Source organism: Phragmites australis, chromosome 4, assembly GCF_958298935.1.
Source record: "Phragmites australis chromosome 4, lpPhrAust1.1, whole genome shotgun sequence".
Classification (NCBI taxonomy): Eukaryota; Viridiplantae; Streptophyta; class Magnoliopsida; order Poales; family Poaceae; genus Phragmites; species Phragmites australis.
Genome location: NC_084924.1, coordinates 14,639,372 through 14,654,259, shown reverse-complemented (window position 1 = coordinate 14,654,259; position 14,888 = coordinate 14,639,372). Strand labels below are relative to the sequence as shown.

The 14,888-nt window shown below is 46.1% G+C and overlaps 1 protein-coding gene across 1 annotated transcript; it reads right to left on the bottom strand.

The window, feature by feature from the left end:
• Positions 1-9,451: 9,451 nt before the first annotated feature.
• Positions 9,452-9,832, bottom strand: LOC133914622 (uncharacterized). Its single transcript, XM_062357691.1, has one exon. It carries the CDS (start codon positions 9,830-9,832, stop codon positions 9,452-9,454), a length of 381 nt encoding a protein of 126 aa, XP_062213675.1.
• Between the last annotated feature and the right edge of the window lie 5,056 nt (positions 9,833-14,888).

The following is a 14,888-nucleotide window of genomic DNA, read 5'->3' as shown; positions in this document are numbered from 1 at the left end:
CTGTAGTCGATAAGGAGTTGTCTTCCTTGATGTCCAAGTAAATAAATCTGTTTTGAATAATGACCATATCGGGTTGGGTAATCAATCAAAACCCTTCATGATATGTACTTCCTTAATTCCGGGTATATTAGGTACCGCTGATTCAGTTCTGTGATATCTAAACCTTTCAATGTGTGTTTTATGTACCTTGTCTGTGTGTGATATACTCCTTATGCGCACATACCCCATAGTTGGATATTCGACAATAGCCCCCTAACTCTATTCCGGAGGAGAGGATTCCATAAGCACTTACTCAAGCACTGCCAAGTTTAAGCTTGGTCGAGTAAAGTAGTTCGAACTTATGGTCGAAAGAGTCGACTATGGACGAATCATTTCCCGAGTATCGAGTGGAAGCTAAGTTTGAAACGACGGGTATGGGCGCATTTAATACAGGTAGAAGGGTGTGCAGAGATTCGCACATCATCATCATTCCTTTTTTTGCACCGATTGAGGCGTTGCAAAGGCGGGAGTGGTTGAAATGGCGGTAACTTTTCGATTTTTTACCCATATGACCCGGACTTGTGGTGGCCATTCCTCATTATTGCCACCAGTCTTCCTGCACAAGCCTTTCAGCTTTCTTTGTTCCAGCACTCACCACCACCAAAAAGAACTCTTAGATCTATGGATCCCAACTCTCCCCCCTCGCCGGAGAAGCAGTCGGATGTAGCAGTTGCCAGTACCTCGCCCGGTCAGTATGATGAGGTGAGGTTTATGATCGAGGCCTGGAAAACCTCGACAATGCAAGAATCTCGGCTGGTGGAACTTGAAGCGGAAGAAGTGGTGCCACCACGTAGCCTGGTTGAATGGAGGACGGCATCCGGTGAGAGATTCCCTTCCTGCAAGATTGAGCACGAGTTTGTAGTTTTCGAGTCCTTCCATTGCGGTTTTAACATTCCACCTTCCTAGTTTCTTCTCAATGTGCTTGATCGGTATCAAATTGAGCTTCACCACCTGAATCCCAACTCCATCACCATGCTTAGTATTTTTGTCCATCTATGTGAGGCTTTCCTTGGCATAGAGCTAAGTTTAAATCTTTTTCAGTACTTTTATAAATTGAAAAGGATCACTGAGAATAAATGTGTTGGGGGATGTGGTTTCCAATTGAGGAGTGGAATGAAAAACTGCTATATCTTGGTACCTCTAACCTCCTCTTGGTCGAAGGATTGGAAAAAACTTTGGTTTTACGTCTCCAATCCTGATCCGATTGGTTTTCCTTTAGTGTATACAGGTCTTTTTCTAGTCCAAAATCCTTCTTGGACACAAGTGCACTGGGAATTTGACCACACCACCTATTTCGCTAACGGGATTGGCATGCTAAGGCAATTTGGCCTAACCGGGTGCATGTGGCTAAAGACTTTATTAATAAAAGATTAAGTCCCTTGAAGGCGCGAATACGCCTGGCTTGGGAATACAGTGGGGATGAGGATGCTTCCAGGGATCCAACCGGATGTAAGGCTTAGTTAGTACTTTTGCCCTTTCCATTTTGCTATGAATTTAGAGCTTTGTCGAGTAAACCTTTCTTTTCTTTCACGGCTCTGCGACCTTAGGATGTCACTGCCCAGTTGAGCAAGCTTTTCTCTTCTGGTGCACAAGAATGCGACATTTTGCCTTATTCCCCTGACCTAATTTTCTTAAAAAAGTAGGACCGGTTATCGTCCATTTGACCTGACTTGTTTGTATGACCATAGGCTCCAATTTTCTACCAAGAACACATCCTTTCGAGCGAGGTCATTGATCTCGATGGCACTTCTTCCGCTGATGCTGTCGATAAGGGGAGGGGATCAACCAATGAGGAGGCCGAGGGGTCCCTTCAATCGAAGAGATCGTCCCTGTCTCCTCAAGTGCTGCCTCATCCGAGCCCTCTCAAGCGCAAGCGAAGGAGTCCTCGGGTATTGAAATAGAAGTCCTTATTATCTTCCTATTCCCTAAGCGGATACTTGAATGCATTCGATTGTGATGAGTGACATTTTGTTAGGGAACGACGAGCGTACCCACCCAATTGCCTCCTCGAGCAATCGCCACTCTCGATGACCTGACCGAAAAGGTAACTCTTCTCGACTTATCAATTTTCTTTTGGTCATTCTACTGATGACAAATTTGCGTGGGTGGATTTTTAGGGGGGTGTCTGGCGCATCCTCGCAGTCACCAACTCGAGGGATCGCCGTGCCTGATGACTCGACTAGAGAGGTAATTTCAGTCGAATTATCACTCTTTAGTTGGTCATACTTTCACTCGATAATAAATTCTTATTGTCTGGTTCTTCGCAGGTTATTGATGTCTTGGTCTTGTCTGGTACATGTCTAACTCCTCCACCATTTCTGCTTGCCAAACCGAGAATGAAAAAATGACCACAAAAAGGCCAAGATCAAGCGTCAGCTCGTACTTTCCAATTTCAAAGAGGTTTGTTCTGGATTCTGATCTCGATTGATCAACTGGTAGTCCTTTTTTCTTCCCTTATTCTGTTGATTGCAGACTATCGACCGAGGTGCAAACCAAGGATACCGATGCCTCGACCAATCATCCGGGTCTAACTCCTCCGGTTAAAGATCCTGCCTCGAGTATGCCCAAAGAAGACATGCAGCTCAAGGGAAAAGAAACCTCAATATCGATCCCAACCAATGACCCATGGACAGCGATAAAGGTTCTTCTCTAAGTCACAGGTGCCCAGGTAGTTGCCGCCGAGGCCAACCACCACAAAAAGCTCAAAGCCAAGAGGGAGAAAATTAAACGTAAGTCTGTCCTTGATCACAAGCATGTGATTCGATTACTAGGTGATTAACAAAAATTACTTTTTCAGTTTACTTTTTTCAGGCCTTGAGTCATCCTGTAGCAACAAGGAAAAACTTCGTGCTGACGCAATAAATAAGATTGACGACGATGTCAAGTATCACGAGAGACTCAGGAACCAGGTGAACACCGCATGAGCCGAAAAGAAAGCCATGATGACTGAAAGGGATGCTGCCATTGCTCAACGGGATGCTGTCGTCCTAGCTTTTCAAGAGCTGAAGGAGCAAACACTCGACTGCATGACCCAATCAGCCTATATAAGCGCCGCTACATTGCTCAGTATCCTCAAGAGTTACAATTATGCGCTTGATACTTCGTTGGTGACCGTCGGGTTTAATTGTACTAGCGAGGAGGCCGCAAAACTTGTTGAAAGTGTCCAACCGGTGGTTCCAGTCTTTATTGAGTCTCTAAGGCATAGTTTGCTTAGTGATGATGGTGAGGAGAGTCCCTCAGACTGATGGTCTATCCTGTTCCGGCACTTGTAAAATACATTTTATGATATGAGAATGCTCACAACAACACTATATTTTGCCAGTCTATTATGCTTTTGTCTGCTATTTCCTTGTCGATGAAATATGATTAGCTATAACTGATTGAGGCATGTTGTCATGGTTCTCAAGATCATACGATTATGTATCTGTAAACCTGAAATCTTAACTGGATAAGCTATTAGATGCGCGGCCCTCGAGTACTCGAGAAGATCGTAATAGTAAGGAATAGACTAATATAGAGCTAAAAAAAGAAAGATCATATCGAATTTTTTGCTAACTTTTATCAACGTTCACAATCGATCAGTATACAAACATGAACTTGATAGAGAGTACACACAAGGTAGACTAGGACTTCAGAACCCTTTTGGTTGTTAGGTGTGAGATGCCTGACAATCTCTGTGCCGTTATGCCTCCTGAGGTATAACTGTCTGTCATCGACCCAACACATGCTTCCATTGGTCCTATTCAATGTGACCGACACAGAGCCAGATAATTTTGCAAAAAATATATAACAAACATATGGTATTACGATGTAGCCCCCAACTCTATGGCCGAGGAAGAAATTACTCGATCGGAGAGTAGAAAAGGACATACCAGTACTATTTATCAAAAAGTAGTTTTATAGCTCAGAACTCTGTACTCGACCAAATCTCGCTATTGACCATGTACTTGATAAGGCTCGCTCTCGACCATGTACTCGATAACGGAGTCGGTCAAAGGGTGAGGCTCGTTCTCAACTGAATACTCGAGAATGCAAGCCCCCGAGTGTTATGGTTTTGACTGCAATATGATTATCGAGTGAACTTGAACTAGTGGGAAGGTGGGCATTAATAGACACCACTCCCATTTGTACTCGTTTTCACTGCAACATTGATCTGTCATGTCATAATGGCCACCCATCCCTCTTTGTAGAGACGAGACAAGCCATAACGCCATCATGGCTTCCACCAAATGCTCTACACACTCGAGGCAACACCATTGTTTCGGATCTTGATGGCCATGTTTACACAGTACAACCTGTTTCCCCTGCTATAAATAGAGGGGACTCGAAGCCGTTTGTCCGTTGTCTCCTTTGTTTTTTTACCCATTGCTTCCTAGGACTCGTATAGCCTGAAGCCATGGCCTCCACTCAATCTCCGCCTCTAGAGCCGATCCCAGAGGTCCTTTCCCCTAGGCCTCTCGCCATGATGCCTCCTGAGGTCATCATCATCATGTCTTGTGATGATGAGGACTCGAGTAGCATGCCTCAGAAGTAGAGGGAAGAAACATCCATCATGGACCATCGCCGTCCCCTCATTCAGCGCATTCATCATTACATCAAGACCTTTGCTTCAACGTAGTGCTCTGCATCGGAGTGGAATGAAGGTGGTGGTGATTGTGACCGGATCATCGACCAAGCTGCCATTGAGGTCTTCAGCGATGGAGCCCCCGAGTCATCGCTGGAGAAGGAGGCACGATCTCCTCCTCCATCGACAACCGCTAGATCTCCATCGCGCTAGGCAGAAGACCACTTGGAATCACTGGCACCGGTCATCAGCTCCAGCAGGACCTTCACCTCAGCCACTTTTCCTGTCCCGTATGCTGGTTGACGGCCGATTCCTGGGGTGATCAGCTGCCGCTCGAGGGAGGAGTATAGAAGGTTCCTCTCCTCATTAGGGGCGAATGAAGGTCCATACGCTTCCAAACTTTCGGAGGTGGTGTATCTTCACTATTTACCAGAGCTAGGTGAATCCTTTTTATAATCTATCTTATGAATAAAACTTTAAAAGTTGGTCGATGTTCCACGAGTGCTCAAGTATCTCACCGTTCGGAGTAGATAACGGTACTGACCCAGGTCGGGTGACCTCGACTAATATGTAAGGTCCTTCCCACTTAGGTGATAACTTGTAGCGTTGGGCCTGTTTCTGTACCTTTCGCAGGACGAGGTCCCCAGCAGCGAGTTGGCTGGGTTGAATTCTCTAGCTTTGATATCTACGCAACACCTGCTGATACTTAGCTGCTCGAATAGACGCTCGATCTTGGTACTCATCGAGTAAATTTATGTCATCCGCTCGTAAGTGCTCCTGCCCTTCTTCTAAGTAACTTTCCACTTGAGGTGATCCAAACTGTAACTCGGTCGGGAGCACTGCTTCCTCTCCATAAACCAAGAAGAACGGAGTTTTAGTGGTGGCCTTATTAGTCGACGTACGAATGGCCTATAGTACCGAGGGAAGCTCTTTTACCCAGCATCTCGAGTAGGCTTTTAGCCTGTCGAAGACCCGAGTTTTGATACCCTGCAAGACTATACCATTAGCTCGCTCAACTTGACCATTACTTTGATGGTGAGCCACTAAGGTGAAACAAGTCTTGATGCCTTCTTTGCAAAACACAATAAAGTTTCTACTTCTGAACTGGCTGCCGTTATCCGTAATTACTCGATGTGAAATGCCGAATCGAGTAATTATGCTCCTCATTAACTTCTTAGCCGCTTCTACGGTTATATTCCCCATGGATTAGGCCTCAATCCACTTAGTGAACGTGTCGATAGCTACGAATAAGAACTTATAACCAAGTTGGGCCTTTGGGAACGATCTCAGGATATCTAAGCCCCAAACAGAGAAAGACCAAAAAAAGAGGAATTATTTACAGAGCTTAGGCTGGTTGAGTGGTCTGCTTTCTGAAAAATTTGCAGCTTTCAAACTTTTTGACCAGCTTGGAAGCATTCTAGAGTGCAGTCAGCCAATAGAATCCTTGACGAAAAGCTTTTTCGACTAAGGTGCGGTAAGACGCGTGATTACCACACATGCCTTTATGGATATCAAGAAATATTTTGTTACCCTCTTCCTAAGTGATGCACTTCATCAAGATTCTGTTACTCCCCGGCTTGCCATCTACCCAAAGGTATAGCTTGGACTTACGAGCAATTTTCTCTTTAGACGCATCATTGTCAGGGACCTCTCGACCTTCGAGATAGGCTCAGAATGGGGTCATCGAAGTCAGCTCACGTTCGAGTAGTACAGCTACCATGTCTGCACGTTCTACCTTGCTGACCTAACCAGACTACTGGTCTAGTTGGGTATCATCTATTCGTCGAACTATCGGGACATATAGTTTAAGGAGTTTCTCAATAAAGACTCCCATAGGCAAGTGCTCAAGAGAAGCGAGTCTAGCGAGTTCATTCGCACTAGAGTTATCACTCCTTTTGATGTGCATTACTTCTAGCCATTCGAACTTTTCTTTGAGCTTTTGCAGCTTGTTCAAATAAGCCGCCATGTTGTCGTACGAGCATTGGTACTCTTTTTGCACTTGGTTTACTACAAGCTATGAGTTCCCTTTCATGATTAGTCGTCTGATTCCAAGTGACGCAGCTTTGATGAGCCAGTTTACCAGTCCTTCATATTATGCATCATTGTTGGAAGCTTTAAAATTTAATTGAACAATGTACCTGAGTTCGTCACTCGTTGGAGATTTGAGGACAATGGTGGCCCCGAGCCCTGAAGCGTGAGCGATCCATTGAAGAAAAGTGTCCAGTAGTCCTCGACCACATTTGGCTTTGTTTCTTCAACCCTTGTCCATTCAGCGATGAATTCAGCTAGTACTCTCGACTTAATGTTTGTTCACGGTGCATAGTGTACATTAAACTCATTGAGCTCGACCTCCCATGCACGATTCATCCAATAGCCTCCCTGTTGCGTATGACATCCTTATGTGAATACTTCATTACTACAGTGACCTTGTGCACCTGAAAAAAGTGTCATAGCTTCCGAGAAGATATGAAGACTACATATAGCAACTTCTGTACTTACGGGTACTGTAGCTTAGCGTCGTGTAGGACTTCGCTCATGCAGTAAACTGGTTTTTGGACCTTGGCCTGTTTCTCGAGGCATTCCCGCTCAACCACCAAAACCGTGCTTACAACTTGTGGGGTTGCTGCAATGTACAAAAATAGCTCCTTTTTTGTTAGGCAGTGTTACAATTAATGGAGATGATAAATACCTTTTTAAATCCTGGAAGGTGTTCTCTGCTTCTTCTTCTGTCCTCAAACTGGTCGTGTTTCTTTAGTAGCTTGAAGAAAGGCATCCCTCGCTCACCCATCCTGGAGATGAATCAACTAAGGGCTGCAATGTATCATGTTAATTTTTGAACTTTCTTCAGTGTTCGAGGTGGCCACATTTGGTTGAGAGCCTCGATTTTACGTGGATTGGTCTCGATGCCTCAACTTGATACCAAGAAGCCGAGAAACTTGCCGGACAGAACGTTGATGAACACTTCTCGGGATTAAGAATTATATGATACTTCCTGAGGTTATCGAATGTCTCCTTGAGGTCGTTAATCAATGCGTCTTCGGTTCTCAATTTGACTACAACATCATCGACATAAGCTTCAATATTGTGCCCGATCTGGGGTTGTAAGTAGTTTTAAATATACTGTTGATAAGTAGCACCAGTATTCTTTAAACTGAAAGGAATCTTGACATACAAAATACATAGAAGGGAGTAACAAAAGCAGTTTTCTCTTCATCCTCCACCCTCATGCTAATTTGGTGATACCCTGAATAGGCATCTAGAAAACACAGCAAAGCACAACCCGCTATAGAGTCAATGATATGGTCTATGCGAGGAAGAGGAAAAGGATTCTTGGAATTGGCTTTGTTGAGGTTGGTAAACTCGACACACATTCTCCACCTGCCATTAGGTTTCTCCATGAGGATGTGATTTGCGAGCCACGTAGGATGATGAACCTCTCAAATAAAGCCCGCCTTTAGGAGTTTGTCGACCTCCTCCCGAATAACTTGCTTCCTATCCTCTACAAACCTTCGCTATTTCTACACCACGGGTTTGGCGTCGAGTTTCACAGCAAGTTGATGCTCAATCACCTCCCTAGGGACTCCGGGCATGACAGAGGGTTGCCATACAAACACATCTTGGTTTGTCCAGAGGAAAGTGACGAGCTTGAGTTCCTATTTGGGATTAAGGTCAACCCCTATCTTGACCATCTTTGCTGATTCAGACGGGTCAAGGGGCATTGCCTTAACACCACTGTCAATCTTCTCATCCTTGGTATTGTCATTATAATCTCCCTTTGCGGACTCATCAGTCTTGGAAGTGTCAATAAGACTTATGAGCTTAGAGTCCTTAACATCAATGACGGCTTGATGCTTCTAGCGCTTGGACTCCGCACCTTTAGAAGTACTTGCCATCCAGTAGAAGTGCTCGACTATATCTAAGCTCTGCTTATCGCATTTGACCATTGCACACTGATCCCCTTTGACAGGACCCCTTTGGGGGCCTGGAATGTTGAGTGTTTGATATGCGTAGTGCATCATAACCATGAACTTGCCTAGTATTGGACGACCTAGAATCACATTGTAAGCTATCTTAAAGTCCGTGACATCAAAGGTTAACTTCTCTGTGCAGAAGTTGTTAGGCTCTCCGAACGTAACTGGCAGCTCGATTTGACCAAGGGGTATATTGGATGAATTTGGGTTATACCATGAAAAGGCTCAACTCCAGCCTTATGCTCTAACCTTGAAATTCCTATCTTTTCTAATGTCTTGGCAAAGATGAGATTAAGCAAACTACCCCCGTCGACCAATGTTTGATGTATCTTGATGTTAAGGATAGTAGGTTGGACCACAACCGGGTATTGACTAGGGAGTGGGACTGCAGCTGGATGGTCAGCTTGGTTGAATGTGATCGAGACCTATGATCAACTGAGGTATCAAGTAGGCCCTATTAGAGCCAGGTTGACCTCTCCTGATGGCTTTGTACAGTCTATTGGACTCGTATGCGATGGATCCTCCGAAGATGTGTGCCAAGCTCTGATCGGCCCCGCAAAATTTGGGTTCATCGTCTTTAGCGTCTGGCTTGTCCTGTTTTCTATGATACTCAGCAACAATAGCCTTGAACTTATCATTGGCCTTATTTTCAATGATGTGTCATTCTTCAAAGTTGTGTTGGTTGGTCCGATGGACGGGACACCACTTTTCACCACCTCAGCTCATGCCTTTGTTCTCCCCGATGTTACGCAACTTGCTCATATCGACCATAGCTATAGTGGTGTCTAGACCCTTGCGTTTGTTGTTCACACTTCTTCCTCTTGTTCTTCGAGGACTCAGGATTATCCTTACCAGGTTGAGGGTTTTTGGCATGTGCCTAAGATTCAACACGCTTTGCAGAATTGTCAGCCAACTCGAAGAGCTCTTTGACCATTTGAATATTTCTAGTATCTAGTTTCGTGACCAGATCTATGTCCTTGATGCCTCGCTTAAAAGCGATAATGACTGACTCGTCAGAGATGTCCGAGATCGTGTTGTGCCCATCGCCGAACCTCCAGATGAAGTCTTGAAGAGATTCATCTTTGCCTTGGTTCAGCTGATGAAGATGGTTCTTTGTTCCTAGGTGCTCGAACGTGCCCTGGAAGTTGGCGATGAACTGATCCTTCAGCTCGGCCCACGATCGGATCGGGTTGGGAGGCAAGTTAAACAACCAGGACCATGCTGGTCCATCCAGCGCGGTCAGCAGATAGTTGGCCATCACCTTGTTGTCATCGCCCACTACTCGAATAATAGTGGTATAGATCTACAACCACTTGTTGGGATTGAGCTTTCCTTCATTTTTTTGGATCAGACTTGCTTTGAACTTCTTGGGTCACCGTATCGAATGGAGCTCAGGTATGAAGACTTCCCAACCCCCATCAAACTCTTTAGGAGGCGGAGTTGGAGGACTTTCATGCATGTTCCTTCGAACATGAGAGTTACGTTGATCGTCCTATCCTGGAGATCTGCGCTCATTATAGCGTCGGTCGTCCTCATGACATTCCTCATGATAGTTGTCTATCACTCTCCATAGATCATGCCAATCGTTACGGATGCAGTTTCTTAGGTCGTCCTGGTTCCTGCGCCTATGAGTAAGGCAGTTACAACCTGGCCTGAAGGATTGCGCTCGACCCCGACCGCCCGAGCTTCCCATCTGTGATTCCTCGACTCGTAATGTCCGTGTTTGTGGCTCCTCAAACCGGTGTGTTGTCAACTTGGGTGCCTAGAGCTACCAAGGTGGTTTACTCGAGCAGTCTGGATCTAAGCCGCGTCGAGTAAAGTCTTCACTTGATTAAGCATCGGGGTTAAAGGATTCGCTAGGTCTAACTCGGAGAAGGATCTTAGAATCAAATGAGCGCCCTGGACGTTAGCCTATGGAGTAGTAAAGACACCACAACCGAGGCTTGGCTGCAGCTGAGTCGATGAAGCCTCATGATGGTTGTCTTGAGAGTTTCCGTTCCTCGATCTTGGGACCAGTGCTGATGGAGGGGTACCCACTGGAAGTCATCGTTGAAGACCAAAGGGAACCTAACCTCTTACAGCCTAGCGATGATCAGTAGTATTAGGAGTGAATTGGGCTCCAGCCACAAATGTTCCTAGTGGTATATCTCCAGCGATGCTGGTACCGTGGGCGACGACTGTCACTGTTGGGTCAATGGGAATCCCGACGCCATTGTTCTCAGTGGCGGTTTGATCTACTACCATCGGATCATCAGGTGGGGCTCCGACTCCTTGAGTCATGAACACGAATCGATCTGTTTGGTCACTCTGGCTATCGACAGAGTTATCATTGCCACTCTCCTGATCCTCACCCTTACTATCGGGGTCTATACATTGGAGAACATTAGGCTCCTCAAGATCCTAGTCGAGATGTACTACCTCATAGTATGCATCCAATGGGCTGGACTCGAGAATACCGGTGTGAACCATTCCACCTTGATTGTCCTAGCGGAAAATAATAGTTTCAAAGAGGATCTTAGATCCAGGAAGAGGCGATGAATAGATGGCTTCCACCGACTCGAAGTGGTCGTAGAAACTGTTGTCAGAGAAATTAGTGCAGATGTGAACTCGAGACATGATCAATCTTGAAAAGCAGAAGAAAGCCTTTACTTGACGCACCAACTATCGAAGATTAGTTCATGACAATATGTCTATAATTGACTAGGGTACATTCGAGACCAGGGATTGAACATGAAGCGAGACAAACGATGTACACAGGTTCAGGCTCTTGGTTGGAGCAATACCCTACGTCCTGTATGGATGTTGATGTATATATATTCTCTCGAGTACAAATAATGTGTCTAAACCTATTACATGGAGCAGATCAGATCTAAGCTAAATTAAGGATGATATCGTTGAGTATTTTCTATAATCTTGGTGCCTGCATCGAGTTACTGATGCTTGAGTTTCCTCCCTCTCTTTCCCCAAGGGTCTAGGTCTCTATTTTATATAGGGTTGATATACCGTCTTCTATCCAGCCGTAGCCGATAGAGAGCGTTTCATCTGTTTACCAATAAAAAGCAGATGAATCCGACTTGGATACAGGCTCCTCTCGAGTTGAGCAACCAAACAAGACATTCTTAATATACGTCTTCTAGATTTCTGAGTATATCAGGTACCATAGATTCGGTTCCATAGTATCTGGGATTGTTAAACATGCGCATGACATACCTGTCCATACATGATATACTCCTTATACATGTATATCTCATACTTAGATATTCGACAAATTCTACGATAAATCCTATCCTTTACATAGGTTGCTGGTAGCAGAGTTCAGCCATAGGAGTTAACAGTGTTTAACAATCGAGCAGGAGTTCATCGTCATTACTCGCCTGAAGAACCAGTTCGAAGAAGAGGCGGTGAAGGCGAGCCATCTGTACTCTAACGTGTTCTTCTCGGGATCGATCCCGTTCTGCAGGAGAGTGGCGAGCAGCAGTTACACGACGGCCACCGGACCCATGGCTATATCTTTGAGGGTGCCCATCAGAGGGTACATCAAAGGTGGGACGAAGCTACTGTGTGTCAAAGTGTCAAACCAAAAGGAGGATAAAAACTAAAACGCGTCTCAGTTCAGTTCAGCTGCTGCGAATACAGTCGAGCTACTTTCCAAGTAGCATGCTTGAAGCCACAATTCAAGATCAAATTTCATGCACTTACACAACCCAATCTCTGGCGGCAGGTTAGCAAGCTTCGAGAAGCCAATGTCCTAGTTTCAAAATAATTAACGTTCGTTTAATTAGACCCACATGTCAGAAACGAACGAACCGTGTACATGCTGTAGTTACTACACACATTCTAAAATGGCATCTGTTTCAAACGGATGGACCAGTTCGCTAAAGTATAATGCCTGAGGCCAGAGATGAGGTCCCCCTTGAACTTGCCAAGGGTGTAGTGCCTGCCCCAGTCGAGCGGAACACGTACTGCAGGCTGAGCCAGACCTCTTGGACCAGCTCGGCTGCTCCTTGTACCGCCGCAGCGGATCGTCGTTTGTGAAGAACATCTCCTTCACCGCGCCGGAGAACTCCTCGAGAGGTCGAGGAGGCCCTTCTTCGGCGGGAAGCCGACCTTGTAGGCGTGCTGCATATTACATATCTAGATCATGCCACCATGCTTTCAATTACATAAGAAAGGTGAAAGCCAGACAGTAGTCGCTTATATTTTGGATTGATTCAAGAAACACCATTGGAGGAAAAAGAGAAAAAGTGCTAGACAAGTGAAGTCCTTTCCCAAAGGCTTCCGTCCACTCACCACGCCGATCTCGCCACTAGTCTCATGCCACAAAAATTGATCATCGCCGTCTCGCCGCTGCATGCAGGCTGCTTCCACGCCACACAAGCCGCAGGATGCCGTAGGCAAGTACGTAATTGATGAGGTCGTTCCATCTTGCATGATGTCGCACAAAAATGCAGAGGAGCAACAGCCGCCGCCACAACCACGAACCCTCTGACTATGCCGGTGGAGGTTGGTGATGCTCCGCCGCTGGTTGTTGCCCTCAGCGAAGACAGGGAGAGATTTCTTTAGGTAATTGAAGTTGTTCAAGCAAGCAATATGTAGGGGTAATTTAGTCGAGCACGTGCCGTGCATCAGAAATGGTGTTGTGTAGCTCACTTCACATTATTCTCCGCAGTTGAGGAGGAGGGACAAGGGACGAAACCAACGCCGACGGCCGTAAGGGGCAACGCAGACACCCGCGCGCACCAGCTGTCGGCACCGATGAGCATGAGTTCGCTGTCTTGGAACCACGGTAGCGTGCTCACGTAACTACGTAAGTAGGCAACGGAGATCGCGGCTGAGGAGCGTGAGGCTGGCGGCGGCTCGGACGCGGCGCTGCGCAAGAGCTCGCCTCGTGCCGAGCAGGAGTTCACTGTCTTCAGAATTCAGATCCGTGGCGGCGGGGAGCGGGCGAAGCTAGAGCTCCAATGGTTTGAGGGCACACTTCAAGAAATAAATTGTCACGTCCTGATTTTTAAATTATAGATTAAATAATTAAAAATTGAAAAATTCTATTTTCTAAATTTAAATTCAAATTTGAATAAGGTTATAGTTGTTTGAATGTATTCACGCTGAGTAATAGGCATTTATGGTTTCTTTTTGAGTGGTTGAATTTCTATGAGTTTTCTTGGATTTTATTGAGCTCATTTGCATTCTAGTTGTTTTCTTTTGAATTAAATTTTAATTTCCAAAACATCAAAATGTTTTCATAAGCTCAAAATATTTTTAGTTAGCTTCTAAATGTTTTCAAAAGCTTGTTGAAATTTTTCAGAATTTTTAGGCTTTATTTTGTATGTAATTTGGATTTTAATTGCATTATCTTTTTCTGAAAATCTCAAGGAATAGAAATACCTAAATCCAGCTGGCCCTATAACCCTACATGAACAGACCTATCTTCTTCCTTCGGCCTAGCCCAACACAAGCCACTTTCTCTCCACGAGGGCCGGCCAAAACTAGCCCATCACCCCGCTCAGGCTCGCTCTCCCTCTCACCTGGCCTGCTCCTCCTTGCCGCTTGCATGTCTCTTGCCTGGGCTGTGACCCACACCCTGGCCCACTCTTTCGTGCTTGCTCGCCCAGTCACCTGCCCACCGCCTGAACACGCCCGAGCCAGTTCCGCCTTCGCCTTCGCTACGACATCTCCGTCTCTCATTCAAACGCATCGCCATGTCCAAGTTGGAGTCCGCCACCGGCTGAGAGTCCTGCCCTACCCCGAGCTTCTTCGCCCTCCCATATATTCGCTGCCATGCTTTCGGCTTTTCCCATCAAGCAAACCCGCCTAGATTCGAGCCCAACTCGCCGAAATTCCCCGTCGTCGTCGCCATTACCGCCGCCCTCGGTCGAGCAGGCCGCCAAGCCACCCTAGCGTAGCTTAGCACCACCTGAGCCACCCAATAGCTCCATTGCCACCCGCGAAAGCTTCATCCACCATCACTTTGGCTTCCCGTCCGCTAGAACTACCCCGTAGTTGAGCTCCTGAATGCCTTTGCCACCTTCGATGTCATCGAACCTCTTCTTGTGCCGCATCGCCCAAGGTAAGCCGTCAAACGGACTCTCCACACCCTCCCATAGCTTTTCCGCCACTCGTCGTCGCATCCCAAGGCCAGCATCGAGGTCCACGCCATCCTCCGACGAGGTCACCGCAGCCCCAAGCTTGCTCCGCCATTTTTCCCCGCCGCCGGCTACCTAAATCTTTGCCCTCTATCTCAGTCGTCGGATCCAATCTAAACGCCCAAGATTAGATCCAAAACTTACCCTTTCACTGACCAATTCTGTGTTGTC

Bases quoted from the DNA above. Each gene is read 5' to 3' on its own strand.
- LOC133914622 (XM_062357691.1), bottom strand. From the start codon at position 9,832: ATGGCCAACTATCTGCTGACCGCGCTGGATGGACCAGCATGGTCCTGG.